The 19,210-nt window shown below is 39.2% G+C and overlaps 1 protein-coding gene across 2 annotated transcripts in view; it reads left to right on the top strand.

Annotated features, from left to right (window-relative positions):
• PLPP1 (phospholipid phosphatase 1) overlaps positions 1–19,210 on the top strand; it is a 101,029-nt gene that overhangs the window by 69,373 nt on the left and 12,446 nt on the right. For both annotated transcript variants that reach the window (XM_047729479.1, XM_047729480.1), the window contains exon 3: positions 3,190–3,470. In XM_047729479.1, coding sequence (XP_047585435.1) covers positions 3,190–3,470 — 281 coding nt within the window. The remainder of the gene's footprint in view (positions 1–3,189; positions 3,471–19,210) is intronic.

Below are 19,210 nucleotides of genomic sequence, written 5' to 3'. Positions count from 1 at the left end.
GCCAGGTCTTTGACCTGGCTTACAGATGATCCACAGATACGTGTGATTGAGGGAGTCTGGTGGAGAACCAGAGTTAGTAGAGCTTCTCAGAAGCCATGGGAGAATTTCAATAAGGAGAAATAATCAGTGGTGTCAAATACCGTGAGAGATTAAGGTAAATGAGAGTTGATAAATACCTGTTTAATACCTATTTAATCCATTTTGACTTTTGAAAAAGATTCAGTAGAATAAAGGGAATGAAAGTAGTTCAAGATATTTAGTAAGAAGTAGAAGTACACCAGTGATTTTAGACTACACTTTTGGGAAGGTAGGTCCTGAAGGGGAGGCACATAATACAGGGACAGTATAGAGATGTATAAAATCATCTGGGTTGATGGAGCTATGAAGGAGATGGTGAGAAAATATTGTGGTGCATAGGTTTTAAACTATTTGAATTACATATATTTGGGTAATTATTAGCTTTGATCTTCAAAAGCATTTTGTTTTAATCCCCCAGACACTATCTTTAGTTCTTTAATAATTTATCCTATCTTTGGAGTATAAATAATGCATAAGAAGTGATCCCAGCTGTAAGATAAGGCCACAGTCAGCTTAAATGTGGACTTCACCGAAGACTAAGCATGGGCATAAATGGCTCAAAGGGCAGGACAAAGTATTAAAATGAAACAAAAATATTGCTGTCATGAGTAGTGAAATGCTCAGACACATCCCTACATTTCGTTTAGAAAATCAGTTTAGTACTTGTCTCTTGTCTATCTGTCTCAGTGAGGATGGAGGGCATGATAAAAAATGATACACGTTGACCAGCACTGGTCAGCTTTAGAGTTCCCCTGCCCTTTCCCAGCATCAAGGATTTTAAGTTTCAGCTTACACTACCTTTGTGAATCAGTTTGTCATCTGTGCCCATGGCTCGGAATTCTCCTAGTGAGCTGACTTTCTGTTCCCAGTGTCAAGAACCAGGGTTTGGGTGGCCCTAAAGAATTGGAAAATAATTGAGTGCTTACACTCTTAAGAACAGCTGACAGCTGAAGTGTGGGAGTTTCAGCTGCTCAAATTGTGGTTGATTGGTATAATTGGTATATATATTGTAAATGATCAAAGAGCAACTGCATAATGAAACATGAGAGAAGTCCTCTCTTGGTGCATATCTCTAAAAGCAGTTGCTGGGACACCTTAACAGTCAGAGGAGACCGTATATATTTTAATACATGGGCCGCTAGAGCCGGTTGGGAGAACCTAAGTGCAGTTGCAGAGTATGGTATCCCTAGAAGTGCACATGGCTTTTCTCTTCTGAGAGAGCTGTTCTCAGGAAAGTATCTGATTAACTCATTCACATTAATTACTGTAATGGGGGAATATATTTCTCTGGGGCTTAATGTTTAGGGGTGTTTACTTTTTACCCACAAGGCACCCCTTCAATTAAAATTTCTTTTTTTTTTTTTAAAGATTTTATTTATTTATTCGACAGACAGAAATCACAAGTAGGCAGAGAGGCAGGCAGAGAGAGAGGAGGAAGCAGGCTCCCTGCCGAGCAGAGACCCCAGTTCGGGGCTCGGTGCGGGGCTCGATCCCAGGACCCTGAGATCATGACCTGAGCCGAAGGCAGAGTCTTTAAACTTCTGAGCCACACAGGCACCCCTCAATTAAAATTTCTAACCACCTACTCTGTTGAGGCCACTACGGTGGTACTAGGTTTTTATTCGATGACTAAAACTTGATTCTTGCTTTTGTGGGATTCATAGTCTAGTTGTCAGAGTTTTAACATTCTAATTACAGAGCCATGGAGCTAAATAAAGAATTTATGGCATTAGGTTTTGTTTTTCTTTTTCCTTTAAAGATTTTATTTCTTTATCTGACAGAGATCACAAGGGGGGAGCAGCAGGCAGAGGGAGAGGAAGAAGCAGGCTTCTCGCTGAGTGGGGAGTCTGATGCGGGGCTCGATTTCAGGACCTGGGATCATGACAGATGCTTAGCCCCTGAGCCACCCAGACCACCCAGGCGCTCCTTTAGTGTTAGGTCCTTAAAAGCTCTTTTAGGAGACAATCATTTATTTTACCTACAATAAGGTTCAACATGAAGATAATTAATCCACACTGAATGGAAATGTTTGAATGTTTTATACGATTGTTCATGTAAATTTAAGGTGAAGCAGCAAAACTAGTACTTAAGAAAAATTTTGTGACTTCTATCTCCTTACTTCCCCAACATAAATAAGCAAGCTGATTCTTCTTATTCTACTATTTATTTTGGTCACAGGTAGCTAGAATATGGATTATTTTTATCAGCAAATGTAATTTGTACAAATTTTCTCCTCAGTATTTTTTGGATTTCTTAAGGTCTGTGAATTGTCAAGTACTGGGAAGGCTTTTCATGCCTTTAACCCACTGAGCCACCCAGGCGCCCCCTAGCTTTTCATGCCTTTAAACTCATTATAGCAGCATATGGTGGCTGACACACACTCTACTAGAGTCTGGGAAGGCCTTGTCTTCACTTTTAGTGAGAAATAAAGTCAGTGAAAAATAAAGAGGAAAGAGTCACTTGAAATGTTTTCTTGGAGAAGGAGAGCATCAAATGTGTGTTTGGTCTGTTAATGAGACTTGTTAAGTCTTGTAAAGTCTGTCGAGTCTTGTTAACCAGGCCTTGGGTTCTGGTAAAGGCAGGGCTGGGAGGCTCTGTCTGCTGATCTCTGTCCTCTATACACTTTTGCCTCAGTGTTAGATCCCTGCTTTTATATTAGTTAGTTTACTCCCTGAAACTATTTTACTTCTTAAAATATGATGGATGTTTTTGATTCAGAGAAATTTTGGCTAAGAAGTACTGCCAGATCAAAGTACTTACACAGGGGATACTCTAATTAGGAAAATTTGTGTTATTTGAACAAACCATGGTTTTTCTCATTCATGATACATCGTTGCTTATTAAAACTCATTTTATTTGAGTACCAGAAAAGAAATAAGGTCTAATTGTTTCAGGTAGATTTGAAATTATTTTGGCCATTGCTTTGTAAGCAGATCTGACTCCTTTTTTCATGGTTTAGAATTGGATATCCTGACTCTGCATTTGCAAATGAAAAAAGGGAAGTGTTTATAAATATTTTATTGTGATATAACATTTTTTTTTCTATTTTTTTATTTTGTTTAAAGTGCCCCGTTGGTGTTTTAACATACTATTTTTCTGTTTCTTTTTCAGATGATTATTGGAGAAGTCCTGTCTGTTTACTATAACCTCTTGCACTCGAATTCCTTTATCAGGAATAACTACATAGCCACTATTTACAAAGCCATTGGAACATTTTTATTTGGTGCAGCTGCTAGTCAGTCCCTGACTGACATTGCCAAGTATTCAATAGGCAGACTGCGCCCTCACTTCCTGGATGTTTGTGACCTAGATTGGTCAAAAATCAACTGCAGTGTTGGTTACATTGAAAACTACATATGTCGAGGAAATGCACAGAAAGTGAAGGAGGGCAGGTGCGTGTTAAAACTTCAATGTTCGTTTTATCTTGTGTATTCTTGGAAAAGAAGGTTTCTTTACTAGCTTAGGGAGAGCAGCTAGTATAATCACTGGGAGGTGAACTGAGTTCATATTTTGACTTATTATCTCTACTTATTCTTTTTTCCCCATTTTACCCCTACCTTCTGTGTAAGAGCCGTTTAATGCAGGTCTTCCCATCTCTCATGAATAATTAAAATGAACTTCATAGATCATATAGTGCAGAGCCAACAGACTTTTTCTTAAGGCACCAGGTAGGAAATATTTTAGGTTTCGTGGGCCATTTGGTTAATTTGACATCTGTGCTGTTGTACCAGGAAAATACAGCCATAGACAGTCCTTGAACATCCCGGATGGGTGTGGTTACGTTCCAATAAAAGTTTATTAACAGAAACAGGCTGCTCCAGGGGTTATAGTTTGCTGACCTTCCACATAGTCCAGCCTTGTATTAAGTTCTGCTCTGTCTCTTCGTATTCTTAGAGCATATTTTTTGTAAGGAAATTTCATACATTGACAGCTTTAGGACTTCAGGTTGCCTTCTTATAATGACCTTGTTAGGCTCCTTTCTACATGTGGCACGCTATTAGGCATGAATGAAATACAATGTTTGCAACCCAAAAGGTCCAACTCCTTTAATGTATAGATGAGCAAATGAAGGCCCAGTAACATTAGATAAAGCCACTAGGGGCGCCTGGGTGGTTCAGTCCATTAAGCATCTGCCTTAGGCTCATGTTGTGATCCCAGGGTCCTGGGGTTGAGCCCTGCATTGGCTCCCTGCTTGGTGGGAAGTTTGCTTCTCCCCCTCTCTCTGCCCCTCCCCCAGCTCATGCTCACTCACTTCCTTTCTTTCTTTCTCAAGTAAATAAATAAAAATCTTAAAAAAAAAAAAAAAGCCACAATTCCTCATCTCAAGTTTCAGAATTATCAGCCTTACATTTTTTTTTTTAAGAGCCTTACCTTTTCTATACGATTGATGTTCTTATGTTTTAAAATAGCTATCACTTTAATTACTTATCAACCAACAGATACTTTCTCTGGGTAAAACACCCTTTGACTGTTCTTTATACACGATTCACAGGTACTTCATTGTCCTTGTTGGTTCTCTTATAAGCTACACAGACCTTAGTAGCCCCCAATTTTTGCATGTAGTGGAGATGAAAAAAACACCTTATTTAACTAAGAGTATATACTGTGCTGTGTGCATGAGATCTGGCCATGAGCTAGATAGTTCTGGTTCTCCTCTTCATGGAGCTTAGTCTAGCACAGAGGACTTAAATTTAAAAAGTGATGGTGGTGGAAGAGAACCTCCTTATTGATAACAAGGCCAGAGAATAGAGAGGCTGTTGGATGGCAAGTTTTGAGGTGGTCAGGTGACTGGTAGGGGTATAAAGTCTTAATGAATGAAGGAGGGAGGAATGGCTAATGCAGTAGGCAATTGATAGTGGAAGGCAGTATTTTTGATTTGAGGTTAGGTAAGGCATTTTTTTAAAAAAATATTTTTTATTTATTTATTTGACAGAGAGAGAGATCACAAGTAGAGAGGCAGGCAGAGAGAGAGAGAGGGAAGCAGGCTCCCTGCTGAGCAGAGAGCCCGATGCGGGACTCGATCCCAGGACCCTGAGATCATGACCCGAGCCGAAGGCAGCGGCTCAACCCACTGAGCCACCCAGGTGCCCCAAGAAGGCATTTTTTAAGAGGGCTGGGGAAGAATGGTCCAGAAATGGCTTTGAGGAGTGATGAAGTTACCAACACCAGCACTGGGCTCTGAGGGTATGGGATGTGGAGATCTCATTCTCTGCTCTCATAACACTGCAGTGTCCTAGGGAAAGGTCTCAGATTTAACAACTAGGAGATGCAGTGACTTTTGGTAGAGAGTTTGAAGACTCAGAGAAACTCAGAGAAATACAGAGTACTATCCATGCCTATGTCTCCAGTAACATCTCCTGCATCACCCCAACAGAAAATAGGAAAACTCTAACATTTTCTCTTGTCACAGTATTTAAGAAAGTCGGGTGATAAGGGCTTACCTAATGTCCAGAAAATATTATTATAAATGATTATTTAAGAAAATAGTTTCTTCACACATGTATTATTTCTCTGGTTTGGGTACATACATTATAGCTCAAAATTTTCTTGTAATAGTATGTCTTATTGAGAGATTTTTCTTTCTTACATGAGCCATTTGGACAAAATGTGCAATATAATTTATTTTAAATGACATAAATATGGTTACATTTTTCAGTCCATGTATGTCCTATTATATATGTATTGCTAGTGTATCTAAATTGACCAAGATATACTATAATACTCTGATGGTACTTTTGACTTAAGTACACATAGTTTTTTACCCATTACCCTTTAAAAGTTTCTTCAGCCTCCCACATTTTCAGTGAGATCTGTTGATAAGCTTTAGGGTTCTAAAGTGAGAAGGAAAATCAAATCTAGAAATGAAATTTTAAGAAAACTTTGTATCTTCCAAGAAAAAATGGGATTTCCATTGGTATTTCCAGAATGAGTTAGTTGTTGCCACAGTTCCAGAGCTTTATAACTCTGGTGCATAACTGTGGCTTTGCACTGCTGTTCTGCTGTGAAGCCTAATTTCGTTGGATTCAGGCTTTCCTATTGCTTTTCTCTTGAATTTTTATATTGGGATGCCAAAAATGCAAAAACATCTCCGTCTAGACATTGTCTGTAATGTATTAGGATCATAGTGTAATTTCCCCTCTAATTTATTTATCTCCACAGCCTGTCCCCTGTACGTTTATTTTAATTATAAAATTATAATGCTTGACATTGGAAAGAAAGGAACATAAGCACCCGAAATGAGTCATTTTTGTTGACTATAAATGAGTCAGAGTTTCATCTGAGGGTGAGAGTACTCTCTTACAATTTTGGCTTTTGGTCTCGATATTCGTTTTCTTATTTCCCTCTATTCCTCTCTCTGCCTTTCCTTTATATGTGCACACTCTGGTGCTCTGGTATCACTGATGTCAGAGGACTTTTACCAGGCTTCATTTGTGGCCCTGGGTCCTAAGTATAGAAGTGAGAACATAAATGGATTAGAGTAGCATACTTATTAACTCCTTATTAGCTCCTATTCATTGTTTAAAATTAATACCTGGGCATTTACTGTAAATGAAAAGGGGCTGTACTTGTAACTTTGGGACATCCAGCTGCTCTTGGTTATGCCGATGAGAATAGCAGCAGTACTTTCCATTTGTGGGGGAAAAAAAATTACTAATGAGCCCAGGCAATTCAGACCTATAGCACTCTGTCCAGGTAAAGATTCTCTTTAGGGACTCTTTAGATCAGTGTCTCTCAAATGTTAGTGGTTCATTGGAAACACATATTTCAACGTTTCATCCTCAGGTGGGGTGGGAGGTGAGGATCTGTATTTCTAACACACTCCCAGATGCCGCTACCTCTGTGCTTAATCTCAGGACCGCACTTTGTGAGCCAGTGCTTAAAATCCCCAGGATGATGGGAACACGACCTCATTATTTGGGATATTCAGGTCTTCGCAAAATGTCATTGTCAGTGCCTCGAAAGTCTGGTAAGAAATAAGCACAATGGGTTTTTGTTGGAGCATCAGTTAAGCAGTCTTGCCTAATTCTGTCTTTAACTGTTGGGGTCTATAGTTGAGTAAGACAGCTCACTAACAGCTGCTCTGTTTGTGATACTACAGTATGGAAACTTTTGTCTTCTCTGAGAAATTCACTTTTTTCTTTTTTCTGGCTTTTATTCCGTTTGCTTAAGGATAGACTCAGCATTCCTAATCAATCCTGAGCAATTGGTCTTTGGCTATATAAATCAGATATTCAAAATAAAGTTACTTCTTTTGGATTATGGCACCTTTGTATTATTTAGATGTTTAATTGTGATATGTTTGGTTAAATGTGAGGCATAATTTTCCTTTTGTCTTTTTTTAATGCAACCCCTGTGCAGGTAAATCCAGCTAAATTTTGAGGGAATGCCTTTTATAAATAGTAAAAACCCATTATAATCAGACTGATTAGCTGTGGTGTTAAGTACCTGGCAAAACCTGCTTTACACTTTGAGAGAATGGCTTCTTCTTTGTGGTCCAATTGTAGACATTACTGGACACTTTATGCATTCAGGAAGATTTATTCAGGCTTATCTAAACTTGCCGTGTGTATATGTCAGTAAACTAGCAGACAACCTTCATTTTATTCTTATATCTCCCGGGAAATAGCAACACATAGAATGAAAGAGGGGATCATTTTAAAAGATCCTTCACCCTGTGAATGGACATTAGCTCTTAGTGTATATAAAAGCAATTTGGCTTTGAAGGCCAGCACCGCTTTCCACCTCCTCTGTTCTGAATGTTAGCACGGGACACTTCTGGTTGCAGCTGCGACTCTTTCTTCAGTCTGGCTCTGACTCTCTTTGCCCCAGTGTTTCTTACACTTCAGTCACATGGGAATCCCATGGAGAGTTTGTTACAATACAAGATAGCTGGGCCTCACCCCTAGAGTTTCTTCCCCCCTAGAGTTTCTGATTCAATGAGTCTGCATGCCAGGGAGCCCAAGAATTTTCGTTCCTAAAACACTCGCAGATGGTGCTATGGCTGCTGACCTGAGAATCACAACTTCAGCCTCGCCATGAAGTTACTAAATTCAACTAATATCTATTGCTGTTACATCCTAGTCACTGTGGGTGTTACTGCCCCAAGAGCACACGTTGCTCTCATGGGCTCACTGCACAGGGGCTGAGACGTGTTTGGAGACGGTGTGTGTGATAGATACGTGCCTTGAAGGAGTGAAGATGAAACGAAATCGGAGGGTAATAATACTGCTTCCAGTAGAGGGGTATTCCGGAGGATGAGTAAGGTCTGAACATATAGAATTAGGACGGGGTATGTCTCAGGGTGCAGGGAGCAGCAGGATCACAGGCAGGCAAGTAGGCTGGAGGCTTAGGGTATACAGGCAGTGTTTTACTGGATTTAGCTTCAGTAAAACCAGCATAATCTTCAGGGTTTTGTCAGAAGTTTGTTAATTTTTAAGGCAATCTGGGGCACTTAAGGCTGAAGAAACTTCTTTGTTTAGAAATAAAAGTGAAGTCACACCACATGATACCTAGTTAAATAGCTGTGCGCATTCTCACGCGTACTTTTGATTTAGCCTATGTTGCATTTATACATTCCATATAATTTTGTTTTGATGTGGAATAAAAGCAAAAGTTTTTTTTCTCCCTTGAGATTTGGCTTGGTGCCTGATTGTCTTTCCTGAATGCATAATGAGTTGACTTGACATGTGGCTTTATTTTGGTCAAGGTACAGACTTGCAAAGACAAGATCCTTTCTTTACTTTTGGTGACTTCCTGCCACGATCTGTTGATAAATACATGTATATCCTAATTTATTTAAACCCCCCCCCCAATAATAACAGCCTTTAAGTTTAGATATTCGGCATTTCATGCCATATCACAGCAGTGCTGTGCATTAAATATTAATAGGCTTCTAAATCACATTCTAAATCCTATTGATGCTTTGTACCTTCACTTTAGAACTCTTGAATTCCCCAGTGCCAGCTTTGACATATGAAAAATAAGGAGGGGGCACCTGATTGGCTTAGTTGTTAAGTGTCTGCCTTCAGCTCAGGTCATGATCCCAGGGTCCTGGGATCAAGCCCGCATCAGGCTCCCTGCTCAGCGGGAAGCCTGCTTCTCCCTCTCCCACTCCCCCTGCTTGTGTTCCCTCTCTTGCTGTCTCTCTCTCTGTCAAATAAATAAATAAAATCTTAAAAAAAAAAAATGAAAAAAAGTCGTGTAGTTACATTAGTACTTTTTCCAGATAAAAATATAATGGGTGGAGGGACAGCCCCAAGTGGCTCACTTGGTTGGGTGTGTGCCTTTGGCTGAGGTCATGATTCCAGGGTGCTGGGATTGAGCCCCACATCAGGCTCCCTGTTCAGTGGGAAATCTGCTTCTCCCTCTCCCTCTGCCTTTCCCCCTTACTTGGGCTTTTTCTCTTTTTCTCTCAAATAAATAAAATCCTAAAAAGAAATATAATTGAGTGGTGTAAAGCCTGAGTTCCATTTAGAATAAATACAAACAGCATGCATTCAGTATTTTTACTTAATTAGAAAATAAATATTTTTCTTTGGGGGTAGGATGTGAGTTGAATTTGTGAAAAGTAAAACAAACCTGACATATAGATTGTGTTGGCTTGTGTGATTCTTCAGTGTTTTTACTGTTTTAAGTAGCCTTTATAATAAGAAAGCAGGAAAATCATTAGCATTCTTTTGATGTGACTGTCTCCACAGAGTGCCCAAACTCTTGACTTAATCCCAGGTGTGTTCCTAATCAAGCTCAAAATTACCTTTCTTCTCATTCCTCTCCCCTTGCCATTCAAAGTGTGGTCCTCTGCTCTGACCAGCAGGATGGACATCACCTGGGAGCTTGGTAGAGAGGTATAATCTTGGACCCCACTTCCGGTCTGCTCAACAAACTCTCCAATTTATGTTATAAATGAGTTTACATATGTACTTGAGAGCAAGATTATAGGATTGGTTAACCTTTTTCTTTTATATTTATATCCTGTTAACCATAATATTTTCTTATGTAATCTACTGCAACTACATTGTATTGCTTCTGAGGTAATGTTTGGAAATTTATGAAGATGGTCAGTTTTCAGTATTTTTGGTTTATTGAAGAATAGAATTGAATCCTTAAAAATGAAGAAACTCTTCCAAAGCAATAGAAAGTGGGATTCAGGCAGTACCTAAAACCTTTTTATTTGTCATCCCTTGTTTTTGTTTTATTTTGTCTTTGTTTTTTGCCCACTTACATTTTTTTTTTTTAAGATTATATTTTTAAGTAATCCGTACGGGGCTCAAACTCACAACCCCGAGATCAAGAGTCACACATTCTACCTGCTGAGCCAGCCAGGTGCCCCTGAGAAGGCTTTTAAAACTTAATTTGTTTTTCATTTACAACAATATATCTGTTACTTTATAGATATCATTTGTTCCACTAATCTGACTGCCTTTGATCACAACGTAAAAGGTTTCTGGACATTTGATACACTTTATTGATATGCTTGCCGAAGGTATTGGGAAGAGGCCTTAGGTACTGCATGTTTAAGCTGACACATACTGATACTGCTCACAGTTTCTTACAGAAGGGCAAAAGAGTGGGGGTATTAGATTGGACTTCCTAATTCTCCAGAACTGTGATGATAAAGTCAGAATTTGTAACCACTGTAAGGGGAAAACGCATCAGAGGTAAGATGTTAAAATCAGGTAACTTATCTTGCCATGATTATTGGCAGAGACTTATTTAAGTTTAGCATTTAATTATATGATAACATTATTATGCAAAGGTAACATATGTCCTTAGTTTTATTTTTTGCACTTTTTACAGTTGTCGAAGCACAAACTGATTGAAGTGTACTTCTTGTGGAGGCACTGACATAATACTCTTTATTATTGGTGCTTTGGTGGGGGAAGAGGTGGGGAAGTAGCAGAGGTGATTTGTGATATTTAAATATGAAAAGTATAAGAATTTTACATCTTCTGGGATAACTACATAAAAACTGATTTATCATGAAGACATTAGATTCTGTTTGAGCTTAAATGTATTGAGTACCTACTGTATGCTTATCTAGTGGGTGTTAAGGATTCAAGATGAATTAAGGTGGGATCTCGGGGGTGCCTCGGTGGCTCAGTGTTTAACCCACTGCCTCTGCCTTCCACTCAGGTCATAATCTCAGGGTCCTGCAATCAAGCTTCCCTTGCCTCTCTGCCTACTTGTAATCTCTGTCTAATAAATAAATAAAATCTTAAAAAAAAACAACAACAACTCTCAGGGAGTCGGGTGTTTACCAGCAATTTTTCTCTTGATTTGCTATACCTTCTGAATTTTTCTGATGGACTTAACGTATGTAATTAAAACAAAGCAACAAACAAACGTCAGACATTTCTGTTTATAAGTCTTGTCCTACTCCTGCCCATGTTTGGATGGAATGTAAGAAGGAAGGATTTACTGATTTACTGTGGAAGGTGGGTTCAAGGATATATGTGTGCTGTATATCTCTCTCCTTTTGGAGAAAGGGAGAGCACTTCAGCCTAGTTGTTGAAGACAGGTTTCTGGAAGGTAACAGTGGCTGCGGTGACTCTTGTGTTGTAAGTATCCAGGAAAGTTGGGAAGCTTATTTCAGGCGCAGTGATGAAAAAACACAGCATGAAACATGGTGTTTATTGGGAATTGTGAATAGTTGGGTAGCAGATGATGGTTCCAGACTAGTTGGTGGGCCTGATGAAGGGTCTTGATTACTCAAAGCTCAGCAGTGTACCAGTGAAGGACGTGAAGCAGGAAAGTAATGTGGTCATGATTTTGTCTTTATATTTGTAAAAAGTAGTCTGCTTTCCTCCACTTCATTCAAATCTAAATATACTAAAATGGGTACCTAAATATTATATGATCTAAGCTTTCATTTCTTTTAAAGCAAAAGGACTTGAGATACTAAAGGAAATGTTACACTAGTGCTTTTGTCCGTTTGGTAGAAAGTTGTCTAAGTGTAGTACTGCGGCACTCAGCTTGTCCTCTGGTAACACTGTCTCTGGTGATGTCATCTGCTCGAATCTGAAAGGAACCCAGAGTGACCTGTCTGGTCAGCTTCCTGTTGGGCTCAAATAATTTCATATGTGCGTGGGCTTTTGCATTTTCTCTTGCCACTCTCAGTGCATAGCAGAAGTTTTATAGTAGTTTAATTGTATAGACTTATACTGGTATCTTCTACAGGTATCTTACCTGGGTGGTGAAGAGTTAATGGTGATTTCATGGTCTGCGTCAGGGTGGGAAGTGGAGTGTACTGGCCAGATTTAACAGGCTTTCTTGGCCTTCATGCTGTCTTTTTGGGAGAGGGCTAAAAGTAGAGGTGTGGCAGTCTTACCTCTGGCTAGCATTCCTGCCCCTTAAAAAGCACCTTAGAAGGCAATTTAGAAGTCTGCCTTCCTTCTGACTGCCTCTGAATTCTTCTGCCTTGTGGCAAGGTAGTTTTCCTTGTTCAGTGTTTTAAAAGGGGGTTGGGGGAGGAAGGAGGTAAAGAGTTACTAGTTGCAGGCATAGGAACGCCTCAAAGTTACGTCCCTCGTGTAACCTGCCAGTTGCCCTTTGTTTCCTTTTTAACTCTTCGATAATGCCACGTTGGTGATTTGGAGTCTTTTTGCATCAAGGAATCAATTTTTCCCTCCTGCTGTAGGAAACCTGTGACGGCTCTTCTTCTGCTTAGTGCACTTACGTCTGTTTTACCCTTCTGTCAGTAACCTTTGTCATTCTCCCATCTTTGCTCATCTGTCAGAGACACACAGTTTCCCTGCTCAGAGTGTAGAACCGTTTATTCCCTAGCCATCTGATTTTCAAGGCACACCCAGTTTTACTTTCCTTTATCTCTGAGTTCTCAACAACTTCTCCTTTTTAGATTCCTTCTTTTCAAACGAGTCTCCCATAAACAGAAGACATGCGATCATTTGTTTTTAATCATCAACTGGTTTATTTAATCAAGAGTTTAAAATACCTTGTACACCTATCAATTATGTCCTATTTTTACCCCTCTCTTTTTTCATTTTCCACGGTCTTGCTCATTTCTCTCCCTTAAGTTTCATGATATGGTATCTATAGATATTAGATTATTTGGTATATAAGTCACTGACAGTAGTGGCTGTGAACTGGTATTTGATGCTGATGCATTAATATTAATGAATAAAATAGGATACTCGGATCTGTTTTATTTTAGTTAGGCATGTCACTTTTATACATGAAGTAGCTAATCAACTCCATATAAATACAGTGTAGCTTTAAATGGAAACCTAGTAAAATCTTTCTAAAAATAATTTAAGGAATATATGACAGGATTTTTGCTGCAAGTGAACTAATCTCTCAGTCTCTGGTTCAAGCAAATAAGATGAATTTACATTATTTTTGTTGTATTTTACTTAATTTTGTTTGGGATCATCTTACATTCTTTTGCCATTTATCAGCTTCATCTTTGTCTCTGTAGCCTTTGGGAGAAAAGATACCCCATGGTTCTTGTGTATCTACACATCTCTAGAAATCTGATCTTTCTCCCCTCCAAACACATATGTCAAAATCACTTGTCCACTGGCTCTGTTACTTATAATAATCAACAGAGTTAATATGCTGAATTTCAGTGGTATGAAATTATGTGCATATATTTTTATGGAAACACGACGTATGATATTTAAAAATACACACGAATGTCAGAACGTTTCATTGAGAGATGTAAGAACAAGCTTCCTGGGGTTGAGTCCCAGTGGGACTCTGGACATGAATCTGTAGGCAGGGAGCTGCACGTGGGTCCTGAGGGCTGGCCGCCGGGCAGCTCCAAACGCAAGTGTTGTTCAGGAAGGAATTCAGGTGCATGTGTGCGTGTGGGTTTAGTGGAGAAGGGGTTTGTAGGAAATTTGTAGCAGGCATATCAGATAATTTGTCTATCATTTTTTTATATTTTAAAATATATATTTAAATGTATAAAATCCCAGTAATGACATGTTGTGTTTGCAATATTATCACTGTAAAATGTGACAGATTTTTTTTTAAAAGGTTTTTATCCATTTATTTGACAGATCACAAATAGGCAGAGAGGCAGGCAGAGAGAGAAGGAGAAGCAAGATCCCTGCTGAGCAGAGAGCCCGATGCGGGGCTTGATATCAGGACCCGAGATCATGACCTGAGCCAAAGGCAGAGGCTTAACCCACTGAGCCACCAGGCACCCCTGAAAGATTTTTTTTTAACCCTCATTTGATACCTTTCCCCAGAGTGACTGTTAACAGTTTGTCCTATCAGTTGCTTTCTGTGTATTTTACATTAAATGTGAAGTTGTATGGTTTTATGTGGTTTAAATAAGTGACATATTTTTAAATATTTCCTGTAGATTTTTTTTGTCACTTCACATAGTTATTTAATCGATTTTAATTAATTTATGGTATTCAGAAGAAGAGTGAGAAAACCATTGTCTTCAAGTTGCTGGCTGTGTTACTTCAAACATCTTTGTGCTTGTGCGTGTTTCTCTAGGATAGATGTCTTCAAGTGGAACTACTGGGTCAGAAAATACTGTGGGTTTACATATAGATAGATATTGTCAGATCTCCTTTGAAGAGTATGCACTCCTATCAGTGCACTGTGGAAGTACCCATTTTCCCCATTCACTACCTACTTGACTTCCCCAGTATATTAGATGTGAAATTTTTAAAGATAATAGCCTGACAGCTCATTGCCTGAGCATTTTGTATAGCTATTGGTTGTAAAAATCCTTTTGAAAAAAAGTGGGACAAAGACTTGGGAAATTATTTCTTTGTGCATTTGTTTGGGACATTTGTTATAACTTTCTCACAGGGTCATTCTATGTTTAAAGGTTACCACAGAAGGGAGTTTTATTTACCCTGTCCTTCAGGTTAATTTGCTGTTGTGTAAACTTTCTAATCAGGAAATAACATTTGGAGAAAAGGCTTCATGTTGCAGTTTGACTTCCTTTTGTTTTGGCCTTTAGAGTGTACAAAGGAGAAATGAGTATTCTCTTAAAATGCTTATCTGCACATTGACATTTGCCTTTTCACAGATGATCTAAGTTCTTTGTGTACTGACTTCACACATGGGGCCGTGTGTGAATCGTGCCTCATGTTCTTTCTCATGGTGGCTCCTTGCTGGGAGATGCCAGCGTGCTGCTGCTGGGTCCCCCAGCCCTGCACCTGAGTGGGGGATCCTGGCCCACCGGGAAAGAGCTGGGAGGACTTGGATTTGATCCTTAAAGCGATGGGACTTGGGAGCCAGTGAGTGAACCTCTGGGAGGTTCAGGGTCTCTGTCTAAAATAGGATCAACAACCCCCACCATGGGGATTTCTGGGAAGAGTGGAAGTACTGGGGATTAAATACCTGTGCATGGAAGGTGCTCAGTAGCTTAGAACCGTTAAGTCTTATGACAGCCTTTCTGCCTTAAAATACTTTAGGAATCGGTTTCAGGATGATCTTTAAGGAAAGGAAGGAAGTTCTGAATTGCCCCAGAGTCAACTTTGCCATACCCAGTGAACTGGTGGGAGAGTAAGAATTAGAAACATTGTGAACACTGACCACTTTAAAATGAAAACAAACTATTTTTTGCCAGACTGTATCTCCTAGTAAAGCATTTGATTTGAGATAACATTTTATTAGTCCTAATTTTTTTTTTTTTTTTAAGATTTTGAGAGAAAGAGACTGTGCAAACATGAGCAGGAGGATGGGCAGAGGGAGATGCAGGCCCCCACTGAGCAGGGAGCCCCACCTGGGACTCAATCCCAGGACCCCAGGATCATGACCTGAGCTAAAGGCAGATGCTTAACGTGCTGAGCCACCCAGGTACCCCTTGTCCAAATTCTTGTTTTAAAAAAGACTGCCTCAGGGTGCCTGGGTGGCTCAGTGGGTTAAAGTGGGTTAAAGCCTCTGCCTTCAGCTCTGGTCATGATCTCAGGGTCCTGGGATCGAGTCCCTCGTCAGGCTCTCTGCTCAGCAGGGAGCCTGCTTCCTCCTCTCTCTCTCTGCCTGCCTCTCTGCCTACTTGTGATCTTTCTCTCTGTGTCAAATAAATAAATAAAATCTTAAAAAAAAAAAAAAGACTGTCTCTATTTCTGGCAATATGGAGGATTAGAAACACTGATAGAGTTGCACGTGCTAGGTAATACATTACACACACACATATGCACATGTTGGTATTATATATTAAAATATATATAAACACATATAAATAAATCTTTGTAAATAAATAGCCAAGCTGATGAGAGAGTAAAGGAATTTTCATGATGTTGGAATTCGTTAATGCTGTTGATCTGACGTGTACCTGAAAGTATGTGCCAATTCTTGGTAGCCTAGAGCCTCAGTTTTGATGGGACTCTGAACATGAGGCTAGTGCGGGGTAGACAGAGGGGAGATTCAAGGATAATTTAAGGACTCCCAAAGGGCACATCTTCCTGGCAGGGGAGGAGGCTGCTGTCAGAAAGAGTTCTTAACTACAGGACCATAGTCAACATTGTTCTGGTGCCAGAATACATACTATATATGTGGGGCTTAAAAAAAAAAAAAAATATATATATATATATATATATTTATTTATAAATTTATATATATATTTATTTATATATTTATATATATATTTATATATTTTTATATATTTATATATATATATAAATATATATATATTTAAGATTTTATTTATTTATTTGACAGAGATCACAAGTAGGCAGAGAGGCAGGCAGAGAGAGAGGGGGAAGCAGGCTCCCTGCTGAGCAGAGAGTCTGATGCAGGGCTCGATCCCAGGACCCCAAGATCATGACCTGAGCCAAAGGCAGAGGCTTTAACCTACTGAGCCACCCAGGCCCCCCTTTGCTGGACGAGCTCTTTTTAAACCAAGGCCTCCAAGATTCCCCACAGATGGAGTGTCAAGGACATGAGTTCATATTGTCCTGTGAAGGAACATACATAGAAACAAGTTCCGCTAAGTGAGAGGAGATACAACAAACTACATAAGCTCTCAAAGGTTGCAGATAGTAGAATTACCATATAGAATATAAAATCAATATATCTACGGTGTAGAGATAAATCAGAGACTGAGAATATGATGAAGGATAAACAGGATCAAAATTGATCATCGATTGAAAAAAGGACCAAAGAGATCTTTTATAAATGATACATACGTATTTAAATTAAAAAGTAGACTGATAAAGTACTTTAGACACAGCAAACATGAGAGCTGAAATGGAAGATAGGCAAAGATTTAAAGTACAAAAAAAAGTTTAAGAGATAGGAAGGGATAGGATGAAAATGTCAAACATGTTGAAGCAATCTCAGAAAAAGGATGGAAGGTACAGAACAAAGTTCAAAACAAAACAACAAAAAAACAAAGTTATGATGGCTGAGACCTGTTCAAAAGTGGTGAAGTATATAAATGGGAAGCCAATGAATACTAAATCAGATAAATAAAAAGACATTCCTACTGGATACATGATCATTGAGACGAGAATGTTGACCTTGATGGTGGAGGGGGAGGGTAAGTACACAAAAGGACAGGTAACCTAGAAAGGAATGGCAGACAACTAGATTCTATTTTAATAGCAAATGTAGAAGTCAAAAAAGTGATGAGAAAAAAATTTATCCTACAATTCTGTATTAAGGAAAACCATCATTCAAGAATGAATGCAAAGTAGATCTTTCAAACTAAAAGAATAGCTAAAGGGATAACTGTTCTGTGCGTTTTAACTCTGGTGAGTTGGGAGGAAGAAAGAAAATCAGAGGGCAGGGCAAGAGCAGTGAGAGTTTTAGGAGGTTGTGATTTAACCTCCCTATGAGCTCCAAAATGCCATTTAAAAAATTAAACACTTTATGTGAGTTGCTTGCGTCTGATGACTGATAAGGGTTAGATTTGGCTGTCTTTGCAGTTTATAAGGCTGAATATTTATGTAGATATTGGAAAACAGAGATGGAAGAATGATGGGTTGAGTGGGAACTCATGGGCCCTGTGGGGAGTGAATGGCTGTAAACACTAGTGAAGGCTATGATATTAGGGTGCAGGCTAAGTAGCTCTCCCAGGAGAAAGGGCTGTCCTGGCTGACAAAAGAAAACAAAAATCTTAAATGTGCCATTTGGAAAAGAATGCTGTCCACAGTAAGTTACATTGTCAGATTTGCCTACTTGCTCAGTGTAATAGGCCATGCCTGCGTTAGTCAAATAGCTGTCTTTCTGAATATATTTTATCTCTGTAAATATTCTTTCTGGAGAGACTGCCTTAAACTTTGATGGAAAGCTAGCTCAAATTGTTTACCTATCTATCTACATCTAAGAATGGGGTGACATTCCGAGGCCGGGGCCAAAATCGTAAATACTTCAGTGAGGTTACTGTGATGAAACAGTCTGCATTTTGGCTACTTCTGGAATTGTATTTTATTTTTATTACTATTTTTTAAGGATTTTAAGTAATCTCTACACCCAGGGTGGGGCTTGAATTTATAAGCCCTAGATCAAGTCACATGCTCCACTGACTGAGCCAGCCAGGCACCCCTACTTTGGGGATTTTTATTCAATTGCTCATAAAATTATTTGTTCATTTGTGAGTTTAAGACATAATAAAGAGCTATATCTCCTAGAGATCCCAATAAAGAGATGTGTATGGAATATGAAAATAACCTGAATTTGTATTTTGGTGTCTTACTCTGTTTTAATAGTTGGTAAAAGTCCATACTACCATGACTGTTTGGTCGCCTACAGTGAGTAAAGAGGTCAAATAGAGTTCTCCCCCCAACTTTTTTTTTTTTTTTAAGATTTTATGTATTTATTTGACAGACAGAGATCATAAGTAGGCAGAGGGGCAGGCGGAGAGAGAGGAAGGGAAGCAGGCTCCCTGCCGAGCAGAGAGCCCGTCTCGGGGCTTGGATCCCAGGACCCTGGGCTCATGACCTGAACCAAAGGCAGATGCTTAATGACTGAGCCACCCAGGTGCCCCAGAGCTCTTATTTTATGTGTTTTAATCCCTGTTTGTTGAAGTCAGAGGTTATTCCTTGACTGGTTCTATACTGGATAAAATACCTCCTTATGTATTCGGAATAAAAAATTGAAACCGTTTTGTTTTCAACTAATGAAATCCCCCTGTGACTGAATCAGAACTGTTTAAAACTATTAACGTAGGTTTGGAATTTACAGTTTTGTGGCATAGTGT

Source organism: Lutra lutra, chromosome 5 (assembly GCF_902655055.1).
Source record: "Lutra lutra chromosome 5, mLutLut1.2, whole genome shotgun sequence".
Classification (NCBI taxonomy): domain Eukaryota; kingdom Metazoa; phylum Chordata; class Mammalia; order Carnivora; family Mustelidae; genus Lutra; species Lutra lutra.
The sequence above is the reverse complement of the archived record's forward strand: the minus strand, read 5'-3'. Positions and strand labels throughout refer to the sequence as shown.